The sequence below is a fragment of the Mobula hypostoma genome, chromosome 6 (assembly GCF_963921235.1).
Source record: "Mobula hypostoma chromosome 6, sMobHyp1.1, whole genome shotgun sequence".
NCBI lineage: Eukaryota > Metazoa > Chordata > Chondrichthyes > Myliobatiformes > Myliobatidae > Mobula > Mobula hypostoma.
Window position 1 is genome coordinate 43,692,801 of NC_086102.1, and position 18,267 is coordinate 43,711,067.

At 39.0% G+C, this 18,267-nt stretch overlaps 1 protein-coding gene across 1 annotated transcript in view; it reads right to left on the reverse strand.

The window, feature by feature from the left end:
* The window catches only part of man1a2 (mannosidase, alpha, class 1A, member 2), a 128,721-nt gene that overhangs the window by 51,896 nt on the left and 58,558 nt on the right, over positions 1-18,267 (reverse strand). Inside the window, exons 4-5 of the mRNA XM_063050720.1 lie at positions 17,521-17,639; positions 10,411-10,491 (exon numbers count right to left, since the gene is read on the reverse strand). Of these exons, the coding sequence (XP_062906790.1) occupies positions 10,411-10,491; positions 17,521-17,639 (200 nt within the window). The remainder of the gene's footprint in view (positions 1-10,410; positions 10,492-17,520; positions 17,640-18,267) is intronic.

Below are 18,267 nucleotides of genomic sequence, written 5' to 3' on the forward strand. Positions count from 1 at the left end.
TATCTCCTCCACAATGGTAGTAATAAGAGGGCATGTCCCAGATGGTGAGGGTCCTTACTGATGGATGCTACTATTTTGAGGAACTCCCTCTTGAAAATGTCCTCAATGGTGGGAAGGGTTATGCCTATGATCGAGTTGGCCGAGTCTACAGGCCTCTGCAGTCTCTTGCAATCCTCTGCACTGGGGCCTCCATATTAGACTGTAATGTAGCCAGTCAGAATGCCCTCCACCATACATTTACAGAAGTTCGTAAGAGTCATTGGTGACATACCAAATATCCTTGCGATTCCAACAATGTGTTGAGTCCAGGACGAACACCTAAGATACTTCTGCTTAGGATCATGAAGCTGTTCACCCTTTCTGCTCAGTGGGGAGCTGGTGTGTTCTCCTGACTTCCCTTCCTGAAGTTCACTATCAATTCCTTGCTCTTACTGACAGCACGTGTGAGGTTGCTGCTACAACATCATGAAACCAGCAACTTAACTTACTTCTGTATGCATCCCTGACATGATCTGATACTCTACGAACAACAGCAGTGTCATCAGTGATAGATGGCTTTTGAGTTGTGCCATGAATGAGTAAAGTAGTGGGCTAAGATGCATTCTTGAGGCACACCTGTGTTACCCATCAGTGAGGAGATGTAATTATAGGTCTCCCTATAATGAAGTCAAGAATCGCTACGTCGAGATGGTGATGGTGTAGATCCCTGATCTATAATTGATAAACAGCAGCCTGACATACGTTTTGGAGTTATCTAGGTGTTCCAGAGCAAAGTGGAGAGACAGTGAGAGTTTCATTCTACCTGTTTCTTCGCGGGATACATTAAAGAATCCTCATTTCAACCCATTCCCACCATACAGCTTTTTCTGACATGACATTATTGCTAATGCTTCCTGCTCATGTATAAAATCCAGAAGTTTCATCTTGTTTTCAGTATACTCCACTTTTCCTGTCTCAAGGTTATCTCAATTTCTTCCTGCTCCTTTCTGTATTTCCCTATGTCCATTTGAGGAATAGGTCAGCAATCAATATTACAAATCTAAAAAACTCCCCACAACTCCTCCAACCCAACTTCCTGCAGGGAGTCTATTTGATTCTTCCAGTTTATATTGCTCAACTCATTTGCTCTGATGATTTTGTCTACAGCAGTGCTAATTCTTGCATTCGTACTTTTCACCATCCAGGGACCTAAACATTCTCGCTTGTGACGCTTCAATTCACCTGTATCTCCAATTTGGTGTACTGCATGCAGAATTTCTCATATGACCTCTCTGCAGAAGAGAAACTAAATGCAGATTGAGGAGTACTGCAAAGAAATCACAGTACTCAGTCAGCTGTCATGACCATGAACTTCCAGTGTCACTTTAATTCTCCCACAATAGCCTTTCAGTCTTTGGATTCTCATTATATTCTAACAAATCCATTGTAATTTGGAGTAACAGCATCACCATATCATCCTACCAGGCACATTAAAGCCCTTGGGACTCAACAATTTCAAATAAGTAGCTTACCTAGTTTCTCTCAGAGCTAATAAAAAGCCAACAGATTAACAACTCAGCTGTTCTCGCTTCATGTTTGCTGCACGGACTGCCTTGTATCTTCAGCATTCTCTTATTTCAGTATACCAGTGATATCAGTGTCTTGAAGCTCAATGTTTCAGCATGAATTTCTTTAGTCTCTCCTCTGGCCCCATTCATTTTCTTCTACTTACAGCTCCTTCAGACAGATCACCTAAGATGAACAAACCTTCATCAGCCCCTCACAACAGGCATCACTACCTTTTGTCTTTCAATACCTCAATCTCTACCCTAGCACAGACATTACTTTTATCACACAATTCCATGCAAATTACAACAAGTTTGGTTTCTAAATTTTCCTAGCTTTGATGTAAAGTTATCAACCTGGAACACTAGCAGTTTCTCTCTCCTTCTCCATGCGATATCTGAGCATCTTCAGTATTTTCTGTTTCAAGTCAATACATTCAACCACTGACATACTGAACTCTACCCACCAACATGACACATTAGCATATCTGTACTGCAAACAGTAAGCATTTATTCTTTATTTAGTTAGGTGTACTTGAATAATGGTGGTATAACTATAATTAAATATAGTGGCTATATCAAGCAATCTATATTCAGATACTGTGTCAGTTACAGGTGGCCCCCATTTTCCAAACGTTCGCTTTACGGCACCTCGCTGTTCCGAAAGACCTACATAAGTTACCTGTTTTCGCTAACAGTAGGTGTTTTCACTGTTAAGAAAACAGGCAGCACGCACCCAAACAGCCAAGCTCCTCCCCCGGAACTGCATTCTAGCCGCCACTGTTTAAACATGTGCTTTATCTTGATTTATTTTGTGCATCCGTTAGCAAGATGAGTTCTAAGGTATCAGAAGAGTCTAAAAGAGCTTGTAAGGGTGTTACATTAAGCATAAAAATAGACATAATTAAGCATTTCGATTGTGGTGAACGAAGTAAGGACATTGTCCACGCGTTGAATTTGCCTGTGTCCACCATTCACACTATTTATACACAGAGAGAAAGAATTTTGAAAGCTGCCGGTGTTACTGTTAGTTCTGCTCGTAGCAAAGTGGTCTCTCTTAGTCGGCATCCAATACTGGATAAAATGGAAAGTCTATTGCTTGAGTGGATTGATGGGTGTACAAAGCATGGTGTACTGTTAAGTTTTCTTATACAATCGTACTTAAGGAGAAATCAGTCAGTCTTTTTAATAAGCTGAAACAGAAAGCACTGGATGTTGGTGATGAAAGTGTTGCGAAAGTGGAATTTAAAGGTAGTCATGGGTGGTTGGATTGGTTTCTGAGGCGAGAGCAGCTTCATAGTTTAACGTTTACCGGAGAGAGTGCTTCGGCTGATATTGAAGCTGCCGAAAAATCCCAGCAGAACTGAAGAAAATAATTACAGATTACGGGTGATTCGTATAAGCAAGTGTTTAACTGTGATGAAACTGCAATTTATTGGAGTCTTCCCAATTCCGGTAAGTGAAACCACACTGTATATACATTATTTCTATTTATATAGGCTGTGTTTTTTTTGTGTTATTTGGTATGATTTGGCAGCTTCATAACTTAAAGGTTACTGGAGAGAGTGTTTCTGCCGAGAGCACTTGTTGCGCCGTGTTCCTACCGAGAGTGCTTCCGCCGAGAGTGCTGCCATGAGATTTTTCGCTGCGCTAGACAGTGCTGCAGAAAAGTATTTCTACTTTATATAGGCTGTGTATTTATCACATCATTCTTACTTTTACTACATGTTACTGTTACTTGAGGTTTTATGTGTTATTTGGCATGATTTTGTAGGTTATTTTTTGGGTCTGGGAACGCTCAAAAATTTTTCCCATATTAATAAATGGTAATTGTTTATTCACTTTATGACATTCCGGCTTACGAACTGTTTCATAGGAACATTCTACCTTCAGAAAGCGGGGGAAACCTGTATACCTAATCCAACTTAAGACTACACTCAGAACCTCAAAAAGAAACCACTTAATGCTTCAACTGCGTGATTTAATACTGTTGTTACTAGCTGCCAATGCTTATTTCTCCATTGTCTGGTAATTAAATTCTTCTCTCATTTTTAATTCAGTACCTTTTGAATGTCAAGTTATATCTGTTTCTCCCATATTTGCAGATCAAATCAAGACATTACGAAAAAAAAATTCCTTCTGTCAACCATCCATAAACTACATTCTTAGTTAGACAACCCTATCTGCACTGCAAACAGATTCATATTTGCTTTATCACACCCATGGTTTTTGAACATCCATTGATCTCTTTAAACTTCTCTGCTCATTGACAGGGGCAGATAAATAGGTCTGAACTTTTATAAAGAGGAAACATACATTGTAGTGCAAAGGAAAAGGTCAACTGTTATTTCTCCAACTGCATTGTGATGGAAGTGTATGTGTACCAGTCCACCAGTCCTAAACTCTCTTCATCCACTGACCCTCATAAGCCAGGAAAAGCAACCAATTTATGTTAAAGCTGGATCACAAAATCTTAGGAGCATATAGCATTTAAATACTTAAGAGATTGGACTAGTCAGTAGCTGCACACTAATACCATCTCCACTAAAACAAAATTAGCCCTGTATTTGAATTATTACACTTCAATGTCTCACCCTAACCCTTCCATTTACAAACCAATGACTCGCTCTGTAAATTTCCAGCTAGCTTCAAGATGCAGATATTCCCATATCTCTGATTTTTCAGCTCCTTTAAAATTTCAATACATCATTTACATTACCTCCCCTCATTCTGCCTATAAACTGGAATCACTTCAAACTTCAGTGCTTTAAATTTCACCTGCTGTGTACAAATGTCCTTGCATCTGTTACTACTTTCTTTACAGTTACTATCCAGAAACACTGATGCCACCAATCCAGGTGCAGACCAATAGGAACAGCAAACACAGCAATGATCCCCAGAGAGCATCATGAGAACTTCTTTTCAATTTCAAAATTAAAGTGTACCCAGAAATATGAGAACAAAATAACAGACAAAATTAAATGCTGTAGTCAGAAAGTGATTAACAGACCTACAGTATTTTGTTGAATATATTCAGTAAAGATCCTTGTTCCACATCTTGTATGAGATTAATATTTTTAGTATTTTATTTTTTTTATTCACAATATTAATTGATCTTCAGAGAGAGGACAGGAAGAGGAAGACTCTTGCAACAGGAGTCAAAATTGCCCAATGCATCATCTGCACCTGCCTACCCATCAATAATAACTTATTTATAGAATACTTTTCATACTATATAGTTCAAAGTGCTTTACAATGGGATAAAATGCAAAAATTAAAATAAAAGACAAAATTACATCAACTAAAAGCAAGGTTAAATAAATAAATTTTGAGCTGGCGGTTATAAGTGCCAACTGAGCCTACATCCTTTATATAGCACTTTTCGGTATTGACTTACACAGTTTATGAATGTCATTCAAAAAAATTGGCCAGCCAATTACCTTTTGAGGGAGATGGCTTAAATTTAAGAGACTGGCAGAAGAAGACCCAAGAGCTTGAGCAGGACTATAAAAACAAAAACGAATCTGTAATGTACTGTGGCCCCAGACCATTAAGAACTTTAAAATAAATTCTAAAATGTACAGGAAGCCAATGCAGAGTAGTTAGGACAGGAGTGGCATGCTCCCTTGCCCTGGTTTGCAGCAGCATTCTAGAAGAGCTGAAGTTTGTCATTAAGTTGCTTCGGAAGGCCAGTAAAAAGTGCATTGCAGTAATCTATTCCATTTAATATAACGGTATGAATTAGCATCATTACATGACAGAAACCAACATAACTTCGCAAGATTTATTATGCGCAGAAATGCTGCTCTGTTTATTATCTTTTATGCGGGATCTGAAATTCAAATCTGAATCAAGGCTAACACCCAGGCTTCACACACAAAATGCTGGAGGAACTCAGTAGGTCAGGTAGCATCTATGAAAAAATGCCTCGTCGACATTTCGAGCCAAGACCCTTCAGCAGAACTGGATTGCTGAAGGGTCTCGGCCCAAAAGGTCAACTGTAGTTTTTTTTCCATAGATGCTGCCTGGCCTTTTGGGTTCCTCCAGCATTTTGTGTAAACTGCTTGGATTTCCAAATCTGCAGATTTTCTCTTGTTTGTGATTGGATAACACCTAAGCTTGTTTCTTCTGATTTTACAAGGGGGGACAAGTTCCCAAGTTTATCAAGAAGTTTCTCTCTTTTGGCTTTGGGACCAATCTGAAAGCATGTCAGTTTTATCTTCATTTAGTTTTAGGAAATTATTGCTCATCCATTTGTTGACTGTAACTATTCCAGAAGTCAGAGAAGCTAGGATGTTATATAGGCTCAAACAGGATATACAATTATGTATTATCTGTATTACTGTGGAAATTAAATTTATGCTCTCTAATGATGTCTCCTAAGGGAGCATAGACAGAAGAGTAAGGGACCAAGAGAGCTTCTCTGAGCAACACTAGAAAGTGCATTGTACATCTTAGAAAAATGATCCCCAAGACAAATAAAAAATTTTCTCTCTAATATATCTAAGCAAACCATTTAAGGGTGCTACCAGAAAGGCCAACACAGCTCTCAAGGTGTTCTAGGAGAATGTTGTGGTCAATTGGGTCAAAAGGTAGCATCCTAGATCTAGGAGAATTAGATCCGTGTTAGCTTCAAAGCTGAGCACAAGGTCACTGACAGTTTTAGTAAGGGCCATCTCCATGCTCTGAAACTCTTCCAGAATATTGATCTCATTCAGAAAGTTGAGTTGGCTGAAAATGACTTTCTCACGAATTTTCCCCAGGAAGAGAAAATTTGATATATACCTATAGTTAGTTAATACCACACCACCAAGTTTTGGCTTTTTAAATGGGGGGGGGGGGGTTGACAGATGCAATTTTGAAGGCATCTGGAAAAACTCCAGTTTCAAGAGATGTGTTAATAATTTTTCAAACAGAATCGTAAACACCATTAAAAGAGTCCTTAGAGTGTGTGGTAGGGACAGGATCAAGGCAGCAAGTAGACTGCTTACTCTTTGTTACAGTCTTGTAGAGGTCTGAACAGAATATACTTGTAAATTTTGATATGACTGCCATCTTTTTTACGAGGTTGGCTATAGAAGGTACCAGTACTCTTAGCAATGCTCCCCCAATTGAAATAATCTTGTTGTTAAAAAATATTGTGAATTTCTCACTCTTGTGGCAGATGATTGACTGAGGATGTTGTAAGTTCAAGTTAGTTTAACAATATTCCTGAATCACTGCTATGAGGGGTGATTGACAAGTTCGTGGCCTAAGGTAGAAGGCGCCAATTTTAGAAAACCTAGGCACATTTATCTTTCCTACACTTACACACTTAATCCAGCAGTCGTGGAGCATACGGATCCTTTCTTTGTGGAAGTCAGCGTCTTGGACCTCCAGAAGTGGTCCACAGCAGGGGTGATTGATAAGTTTGTGGCCTAGAGTACGTTTGTAGAAGGAGATGAGTTATTAACTTCAAACTTCCTGTATTTTCACTCAAAGAGCGGAACTACACGTGCATGTAACGAGAGCTGTGTAACTCATCTCCTTCTACCGTAGGCCACGAACTTATCAATCACCCCTGCTGTGGACCACTTTGGCAAAGAAGGGATCCGTATGCTCCATGACTACTGGACTAAGTGTGTACATGTAGGAGGGGACTATGTTAAAAAATAAGTGTGCTAGGTTTTCTAAAATTGACTCCTTCTACCTTAGGCCACGTACTTATCAATCAACCCTCGTATTCCCTGTAATACTCTTAGAAAAATGGGCTTTTCTTGCAGAGTGCATAGCAGCATTAAGAAACCTAGTTCTTCCTTGAAAATATTACAGTGGACTTCTGGTCCAGTTTTCCTCCATTTTCTCTCAGCCACTCTGCATGACCTCTTAAGTCTGGCGGACAAAATTGTTTAACCATGGCATCGTTTCACTCAGTAATTTGTTTTAAACCCTATGTGGGGCCACCAAGTTTAAAATATATACAAAGTTATTGTTAAACGAATCAACCATTTTATTTACTGAGCAGTTTAGTCATATGGGTCAGATAAACTAGCCAGTTCAGAGAATTTAAATTGCTTTGCAGCATCAAGAAACCATCCTTTAAACTGTAATTTCTTTTATGGTCTTGGTTAAAGACAGGGGACATCAAAAAGAACACAGAAATTATCAGAGATACTGGTATCAGAGTGAGGGCCTTAACCCTTTCGTCATTACTAAGTCAAGTGCATTTCCAAGTTGATGGGTGGGCTCAGTGGCACGCTGGGTAAAAATCTGGGCTGTCTAGTAAGTTCATGAATTCAGCTGCCACAGATTCACATCTGAGAGATCATTAATATCAATATTGAAATCACTGACGGTGACAACCCTGTCTTAGTTCAATATAATATATAAAAGAAATATGAAGAAAGGTGGTGGAAGAAGGCCAGCAATATCATGAAGAATCTCACCCATCCTACTCGTGGACTGTTTGTCCCACTCAGATCAGGAAGGAAGCTACATTGCATCCACAGCAGGACCACCAGGCTCAAAATACTTTGTCCAAGCAGTAAGGCTGTTCAACACCTCCACCCACTAACCCACCCCACCAGAACCCATAGCACCCCTACTTTATTATTTCCTGTTAGTCACCTTATGTACATACAATTAATGGATATATATTATGTATTCATATTAATTGTTTTTTTTAAGATTATTGTGCTCTTTATCTTAGTGTTTTCTTCTTATTTGTGCTGCATTGGATCTGGAATAACAATTACTTCATTCTCCTTTACACTTCTGTACTGAAAGAGACATTAAACAATGTCGAATTCTATATTTGTATGGATGTGCTTTCTGATATGGTAGGTTACATGCAAATGAAGATGGTATTTAGCAGTGTATCTTGAAAGGTCAAAATGACTTCCGAAGTTAAACTGAATCTGACTTAAGACACTACTCTCAGAATCTCAAAAAAGCAATTTAACATTTCAACTGTGTGATTTAGTACTGTTATTGCTAGCTGCCAATGCAAGCACAAATTTGATTCCCATGGTCTATAAATGGTTTCTCGTAATTTTTCAGATTGGTAAATTTTCATCAGAACTAGGAAATTTAGAAATCAGATGTGCTTTAATTTGTAGGGAATTGGATGATTAAAGGAATGTCTGTGCTAGTCTGGATAGAGATGCTGAAAGACAAAGACTTACTGCATTGTGCCTTTGATTTTGTATCATTGTAGTCACTATGTCTGTAAACCCTTTGACTTTTAATTTTGACACTTCCTCTATTATTTCATAGTTTATTCTTTTTTCAGAGCCCATACACACAGCATTAATACTCTACATCAGTTCATCAAAAAAAATCAATTTAATAATAAAATGAGGTAGATCTTGTTGCCTTAATACCATTGGCTATTTGTCCCTATACCATATGTTTTATTCCTTCGAGATCCCCAATGCAATCTTCTGCTGGAAGATTGGGTGAGGTGCTGTGCAGGACCAGAGCTCCCCCAGTGGAGGCAGTCTGTTATAATCTCAGATCACCTTAAGAGTACAGGGTCACAGCAGCTGTGCATTCCTATTGAAGTCTCAGTTAACCCTTACATACTGTTCATATTCTATACCTTCATGGTATGGTCCGGGTCAATTTTGACCCAGCCCCTGAATCCCCTCATAAATACCAAATTTTGAATCACAGATAAATTTAGAATGTATAAATAGCATATCTGACATTAATAAATTGGGTAATTAATTCTTAATGTTTCAGAGATCTAAAATCCATTTCAATAGATACGGGTCAAATTTGACCCAGAGCAGCCTCAATGTACAAAATTCTGTAGCACCCGTACAAAAGTATAACATTTTTAAATATTTTCATTTTTGCGCATTTTGAGTCACTTTAGGAAAAGTCATCAAATTTCGGCTAAAAAATGGCGTCTAGGGTGTTTTTGCTGCTGTCAAATGTCAAAACGGGCCAGATCTGACCCGAAAAGTATGTAAGGGTTAAGTCCTACCATTAATACTAAGACTTGGCCAGTGGGCTTCAATGAAAATTTTCTTCAGTAAGCACCAATGAATCATCCAAAATTGATACATAGAAATAATAAAGAAACCACCAAAAAGCTTCAAAATGGTAGTTATATCAAAGTTGATTATTGAAACTATAAAAACTATTCATAGCATTATTCTTTATTATAAAAAATTGAGCTTATTCATTTATAAAATCTGAGTAACACCGACAAGACAAACCTTCAGGTTGCAGCTTTTGGAATCAGCGGAGTTTGCTCCGTTTAGATGCTCCAATAGTGATGACAACTACCAAGTTCTAGAACTTAGTCCTAATAACAATGAAGCAGCAGTACTAATATTTCCCACGCAAGATTATTAATTTGACATTTGGAAGGGAACTAGCAGTGCTGTAATTCACATGCTTTTGACATTGCCTTTCTTTTTAGACGATACAAGTCACGGAGCCCTTGATAAGTTACTGGAATGCCTTTGGTAGGTGATACACACTTCAGCCAGTGTGCTGGTGGCAGAGGAAGTGAATTTTTTTTTAGGTGGTGAATAGGATGCCAAATGAGTTGCTTTGTCTTTGATGGTGTCACTTGACATTAGAGTTACTCATCCAGCCAAGCAGAGTGTACATCATCACATTCCTGATGCACCTTATTGATACATAATGTGGGGTAGCAAAGAGACAAGCTTGCAAAAGACAGCTTCTGACTTGTTCCTTAGCCAATATGTACCTGACTAGTCCAATTAAATCTCTGGCCAATATTAATATTTCATGGCGACAATTTGTACTCAAAGGGCAAAGTCAACACTTTATGAATTTCTTTTGAGGTGTATAAGGCTCCATAATGATACGGCTGAAGAACGTCAAAACAAAATTGATAGTTGTACCGTACCTCCTCTCCTGAGAGATAATAGGCAGCCAGAAGACCTCCAATAAACCTTATATTCACTTCAAAGACAGAGACTTCTGCATTCTACAGAATAACGAAGAAGAAGAATTAGGTTGTGAGATAGCATTTAATCTAAGTTAACATAAGCTAATCTGAAGTCCAACTGCTTTCTTGATTCATTATAATTCCACTTACGTTAAAATTGCAATTATTTTTCTATTGATTAGTTTTGATTCCTTAGAAGGTAAATGCACATCACTAATCATAGAATTGTGGCTCGAGATTGGCTCTCAGTTTAGTTCAAATTCAAGTGACCAGTGTTTACAAAGCCAGAATGGGTGAAAAACCTGTGAAGTGTGAAACAGAGAAAGAGTGGAATGGAGAAGTCTTATGATCACAATAGTAACTGATCTTAATCTAGAACTGTTTTCTGTAACAGGATAATACATACAGCCATATATTTGTGACATAAAATGTTAATTGCTAGTTATCAGTTCATGCCTGAATGTTGTCCAGATCTTGCAACATATAGGCATAGACTGCTTCATTTGTTCAAAGTATGAGTACAACTGAACATTGCTCAATCAAGAGCAAGTACTCCTCCAAATTCCAACAAATGCAAGCATCTTCCTTTATGAGAGATACGATGCAATCACTGATGTGTATTTTCTTCTTGATGTCCATTAACTCGAGTTTTACTTCAATCTCTTGCTGCAATTCTTTAGTCAAATGATGCAATGATGTACTAGACAGTTACTCTCATTTCATCTCTTGAAGCTCCTTGGAGGAAGGGATGTAAAAATCTATGTACAGAAAGAAATTCTGTAAATCTACTTCCACATTTATATTTGCAGCATTCTTGCTGGCCACTAGTTTTGGGTCTAGATTGAAACTCTGTTGAGTAAAGATCAGACCATTCCAAAGGGCAAGATCCCAATTTTACAGCTGGAAACAATGAGAAATTTTAAAGAAATTTGGAGTTATTTAATTTAATACCACAGCAAATTTCTATTTATTTGGCTACGTGTCTTTATGGATAATTTGCATTACTGTTTTGTCCCTATTTTAATCAAAATCAAGGTAAGGCTTATGTTAGCTTATTTATTTATGAAATACCTGCTAGCCAAGAAAAAAAAATTAACCAATTGCTGGCATTACTCCTACTGATAGCTATTTGTATATCCTATTCAGTCGTGCCAAATTACCCTCAAAGACAACCATATTTTCAGTTTTTCTTGCTCAAAGTTCACCTGAAAAATCCACGTAACATTTTATACATAGAAAGATGATTAAAACATTTTTGAAACGCACATCAGGTTTGAATGTATAAAGGGTAAAAAGGTTAAAGAAATCTGCAGGAGCCTGTCATAAGCTGGCAAATCAGAGGTACATCTATTAAAGCCACTGCCTTCAATGTCAGAGATCTGGGTTCACTCTTGATTATATTTACTGTGTGTAGTTTGCACATTTGCTTAATGACCATAAGGTTTCCTCAGGTGTTTTTGTTTGCACAATCCAAAGATGTTCAGCTGGTTAGATGACCAATGAAGCTTGCCCCTCGGGTGTAAGTGAAGGGGGAATAGTGGATGAATAAAAGGGGTTAGAGTGTGATTATTGTAAACTGGACGGCTGACAGTCATGATGGACTTGAAATCTGAATGACCTGTATCCATGCTGCACGGCTCTGTAGCTTTAGGGGCAATCTTACCCATGTTAAAATAATAACACTCTTACAACAACATTCTCTAAGATTCTAAACAAAATATCTGGAGTAACACGTGGAGCTCTGATTGGCAGACAGAAGAAAGGATGAAAACACAGGAGAATCTCCAGCATGTTGCCTGGGATGGAATGTTTCCGTTTAGAGAGGAGACTACGAAAAGTAATGGCTATTGCACAGTCCATTACAGGTAAATCCCTCCCCACCATTGAACCCATCTACACAAAACACTGATGCAGGAAAGCAGCATCCATCATCAGAGATGCCTATCACCCAAGACATGCTCTCTTCTCACTGATTTCATCAGGAGCCTCATGACTCTCACCACCAGGTTCAGGAACAGTTAATAACTTCACTAAACTCACTTGCTTCATCATTGAAATTGGCCCACACTTTTGGACTCACTTTCAAGGATTCTTCATCCTATGTTATCAATATTTATTGCTAATTTGTTTATAATTATTTTCTTTTTGTATTTGTGCAGTTTGATGTCTTTTGCACAATAGTCGAGCCCCAACCTGATGCACTTTCATTGATTCTGTTATGGTCATAATATTGATTTATTGAGTATGCCTGCAAGGTAACAAAGTTCAGGGTTGTAAATGCTATTATATATGTGCTTTGATAATAAATTTATTCGATCTTTGGATAGATTAGATGTGCTTTCTTGAAGCAAAGGCAACATAAAAGTTGCACAAAATTATGAGAGACTGAGATAGGGCTGATACGAGGAAACCTCTGCCATTGCAGAAGTCTTGAGAAGTAGTGGCCATAAGTTTAGAGTAAGCAATAAGAGGTTCAGAGGGAGTTGAGGAAGAATTTTTCCACTTAAGAGCTGGTAAAGTGGGATTTGTATACATGGGGACTGTCTGGTCAGAGGGATGTGATGGGCATCGTTTCTGGACTGTATAGCTATGGCTAAGATAAATATGTACCTGTACATGTATATGAACAGAGCTCCCAGAATTAGTTCTAATAAGTTGTCACTAATCCATTCTCAAATTACTGAGAAAAACTATCAACTGTGCAGATTCAGAATAACTGATGCCATTCCCATTCCTACACAAGACTAAGCACTGAGCATGTGATCTTCCCAATGGAAGAAACTTGGACTGTACTATTGATAGGGAACCAAATTCTGCAGAATCCAATTAGTTTGTTTTCACCTCAGTTTCATGTATCCCTTCCAGTTTTGGCATAAAACTGTTTTTGTATTACTTTATACTTTATTGTCGCTAAACAATTGATACTAGGACGTACAATCATCACAGCGATATTTGATTCTGCACTTCCCGCTCCCTGGATTACAAATATTAAATATTAAAAATAGTAAAATTAGTAAATATTAAAAATTTAAATTATAAATCATAAATAGAAAATAGAAAAATGGAAAGTAAGGTAGTGCAAAAAAACCGAGAGGCAGGTCCAGATATTTGGAGGGTATGGCCCAGATCTGGGTCAGGATCCGTTCAGCAGTCTTATCACAGTTGGAAAGAAGCTGTTCCTAAATCTGGCCGTACGAGTCTTTAAGCTCCTGAGCCTTCTCCCGGAAGGAAGAGGGAGGAAATGTGTGTTGGCTGGGTGGGTCGTGTCCTTGTTTATCCTGGCAAATGTATCTTCCAATATATGCACCAAAGATAGTGGCAAGTGACCACATTAAAAGCTTATTCCATGTCAAAAATGGCTGATTCCTCTTAAATGAGTAGCATTAGCAGTTAATCCATAGGATTTTACTATTTTAACAGGCTCACCCAGCTCATGTTCGTCTAGGGGAAAACAGCCTGAGAATTCATGTTTGTGTGGATGCTGTGTAATGTACCACCCAGTTACAAATCCACAATACAAAATATCAGGCAGTACACCATATGCAATTAAATGATTGAACTTTATGAATCTTAATCTCAATATAGGGTTAGCAATGAAAATTTTAAAAAAGGGCCCAATTCAAGGAAAAGTCAATTGTGTATTGTGGTCCATTGTCATTCACAATTTGGTCTGGTAAGCCATTTCTGGTGAAGATAGTCCTCAGGGCGGTAGCCGTTTTTTCCGAGGTGGTTGACTTCATTGGTATAATCTCCAGCCACATCGAATGAGGATCCACAGCAATCAGGAACATGGAGTCCATGAATGGCCCAGAAAAGTCAATATGTACTCTTTGCCATAGTGACAACAGCCACTCCCACAGCTGTAACACTGCCGGGGGGTGCATTTTGAACTTTTTGGCATCCCAAACAGCTTTTGACCAAGTCTTCAATTGTCCATTTATTCCCAGCAATCATAAGTAACTCCATGCAAGACTCTTCATCTTGATCGTACCCAGGTGTTCTTCATGCAGATTCTCTAACACTCTGAAGTGCAGTTTTGAGGGAACATCACACAAGATCTACACATCAGCTTCTTCTGGCATACCAACCATTGGTCTCGTCTTACTGAGAACTCTGGGAACAAAGGATTACCATGAGCTAGCTATCCTTGCATGGTGATGTCAGAGACTTTTGACCATGTAGGGTCATTCCCCATTTCTCTTTGTATTTCTGAATTTGTTACCGGCAACTGATCCACCAGTGCTGTGTGGAGCACTTCTGTTGGGTCACAGTATGAAGACTTTGCTTCTTCAGTTGCTAATATGGAGGACATGACAAGCCATCAGTGTTGCTGTGTTGTTTGGTGCCCCTGAACTCTATGTCATAAGAGGCTCCTAGGAACAATGCCCAACATGTAACTGAGTAGCAGGTTCTGGAGGTGCTCCATCATTCTTGCCAGTCATGATAATGTTATCAACATAATATTGTGTACCTGGAATATCTTGGGAGCACTTGGTCCATTGCAATTTGTTAAATTGCTGGAGCTGATGTGATGCCAAAGTTTAGACGATTGCACTGGAACAGTCCCTTGTGAGAGCTTTCCTGCTTGACTCTTCAATCTCCATTTGCAGATAGGCCAATGACAAGTCAATTTTTGAGACATCTCCCAGCCTGCCAAGATACGAGAAGGTCTCCTATTCATGGCAGGAGATATCGCACAGTACGCAGCACCAGATTGATACTCACTTTGAAAACACCACATATGCAAACCATAGCCTAATCTTTCAGAGAATTCCAGACGCCTCCAAGCTCTGAAGTTCAGTATCCACTTTAGGACACAGTGTGCAAGAAACTTGACACACTTTATGTAATCTTAGTGCTGCCGCTTCATTCAATTCAATTTTGGCCTTCGTGCCTTTGCGTTTACCAATCCCCTTCTCATTAGCATTAGTAAATGTGCCAGTCTCTGGCTGGTACTATCATTTGGGCTGCTGTTGCCTGTTGGCACCCCATTGAGAGCTTTGATTGAGTGGCAATCTAGTTGATTTTTCTCAACCATTCTGAGGGCAGAACAAAGTCAAGATGACACTAAACAGCAACTCCTTTGCTTGCATCTTCGGAAACAGCTCTATTTCTATCTTTGATACCTCCTTTTTCCTGTACAAGGTTCTTTTGAAGATCCTGACCCGAAGTTGCACTCTGACTTTGGTTCTTTGTGGGAATCTTTGTGGGCACTTTCAGGGCCTCACAACCAGCTGCTTTTTGATATCCCAAGGATGCTGGAAGACGAGCACGCCTTCAGGGTGCTGGATTTTTGTGGCTCTGGAGACAGACTGATTCAAGGCCGGTGCCCCTGACTGAGGCATTGCAGGAGAACACAGAACATCGGGAGCAGCGGGTTAGCTGCCGTTGGCTGTGTGTCCAGAGACCTGAGCCCTGGGGCTGACTCTCTGGGCGCAGAGCTTGGAAAAAGTGATGGAACAGACTTTTAACATCATAAATCATTGAGTTGTTTGCTATGTCTCCCCTCCCGCTGTGAAACGGGGACACCTCTTTTTCTCTTATTAGGGAGAGAGCGAGCCTGTGGTATGTTGAATTACCGGGTGAACGAATAGTCTTTGGGGTACTAAAAGTCTGTGTCTTTATTGATGATTTGTTGCACACTTGTGCTTGAGTGCTCGGTAGAGAGTACCGATGAGTTTTTGCTGGTGGGGGCGGGGTGGAGCTGTTGCCTTGCTGCTGCTCATGCATAGGAATGGGGAACTGCAGCGGGGTTGGGGGGCTTTTGGGATTCTAATGTTTAACTGCCATTCATTCTTTGAGGCACTCCTCTGATTTTGTGGATGTTTGTGAAGAAAAAGAATTTAAGGATGTATATTGGAAACACTGCTCTGACATTAAATGTACCTATTGAACCATTCACATTCAAAAAGTGCTGGCCCTCCACTTTTCAACACAAAGCTCTTACTGCTGTGTACGTCATATTCACTTTCAGCTTGCCGTTGAGAGACACTTTTTTGCCTGTGTAAGTCTTTAGCATCACTGAAGTCTTCTCTAATGGTAGCTTAGAAAACAGTCTATATAAAAACATACAATGTTTTTAGAAGATTTTTTATTTTATGCACGAGTAATGCTCAAATATGTATTGCAGGGTGCGTCCAGCAGGTGGAACTTGCTGAACAATTATGTAATCATAAATACAACAACTGCTCTGATCAGTGACTCAAATAGTTTTGCCCTTTGGTTTTCTGGAGGAATACTCCAGTTTTCTTGAAGAAGTCAAGCAAATGGATGGCATCAAACAGAATGCCAAATCTGAGACCATGCAAACACTGCAGTAAATAGTTTACCATCATTTACATTCGAACAACTCAGGATTCTTCTCTTTGAATCTTTTGAGCAACATTTTAAATAATGGACATCAAATACACGGCTTTGTTTTCAATATCAGGTATATTTCGATGCCAGTAATTTAACCATAGTTTCAAATTAATTGAATGGGGTGCTAATTATGGAGCCAAAGAGATTTAGGCAAAACTGAGTCAGACACACTAGTGGCAGTAAGGACAGCAGGAAAGACCTACAAGGGGATGGATGACGTGGAAATGGAGGCAGTAGGGGCTTAGAATGTAGGGGTGGCAAACATCTGACTTCCACGAGTAATATGCAGAATGAACTTAATAATAGTGTGCATCTCTCATTAACAATCAACTGATCTACAGCTCATTTATCATAAATACAAAAGCACAAATGCTTTCAGAACTCAGTCAAGCAACATTTGTAGAAAGAAAAAAAGTTAATAGTTAAAATCAAAGAGAAACCATTGTTAGTGAGAAAAAGTAGTAGTACATAGCAAAGAAGGTGGGGGGGGTGAAACAATGGATGGAACAAAAATGTCTGCAATGGGGTGAAGTGATGTAGCTATTGAAGAGATAAGTAAGCTTTATTGTCCATACAGTGTATTACTAATGCTGTGAAGTTGGGGTGATGTACGGTCTGGCAATATAGTATGTTTGCCATGAATTTACATTCTTTCAACTGAAACAGGCTCCCTCTGTGTTAGAATGGAATGCAGATCTTATGACTTACCACACTGAAATCTAAGTTCTTCTCAATCCATTCTTTCCCATCTCGAAACTCATCAAAAAGTCCCATGATGTAGAGCGTATCTAATGCATCCACAATGGTAGCACCCAACTGAGAATTTCCTGAGAAAAACAACATTAAATATTTTACATGGTGTTCGCATATAAGTGAAACATGACCTAAAATGACCACCCAACTAAAGGTATGAAAATATCGCACTATGTCACTACAAATTTACAGCTCATTTGTAACTGAATGAATTCTGAAATCACATCCTCCAAGACATTTACAACTCTGCTTCCAGATGATTCTATTTCATCTTGATCATCCTTCTTACCCATTTATGTTTTCCAAACCTTTGTGGCTCTCCTTTCTGCCATATCACCAGCTAGCTTTTAAGGGTCAGATGGAATATAGTAGGAGACCGCAAAGAATGTTGAGATATGGATGGAATGGTAAATCTCACCAGATCAAAATATCTACCAATAGCTCAAAACAATATCACACCAGTATTGGCATAGGAATAAAGCGACAGTAGTAAAAGACTCTTCAAGAATAGACGTTGCATCACCTGCTGCTTGTGGTCCATGGAAGCTACCACATCTAGAAATCAGCTGTCTGAAATGTGAATACTCTGGGTGTAGTACTCTTCCCTCAAGTTACTTTTATCGGATTAACACACAGTTCAAAGTTTTATCAGTGGCACTCCACCAGTACAGCTGAGCAATGAGTTGGTGACAACTGCCACTC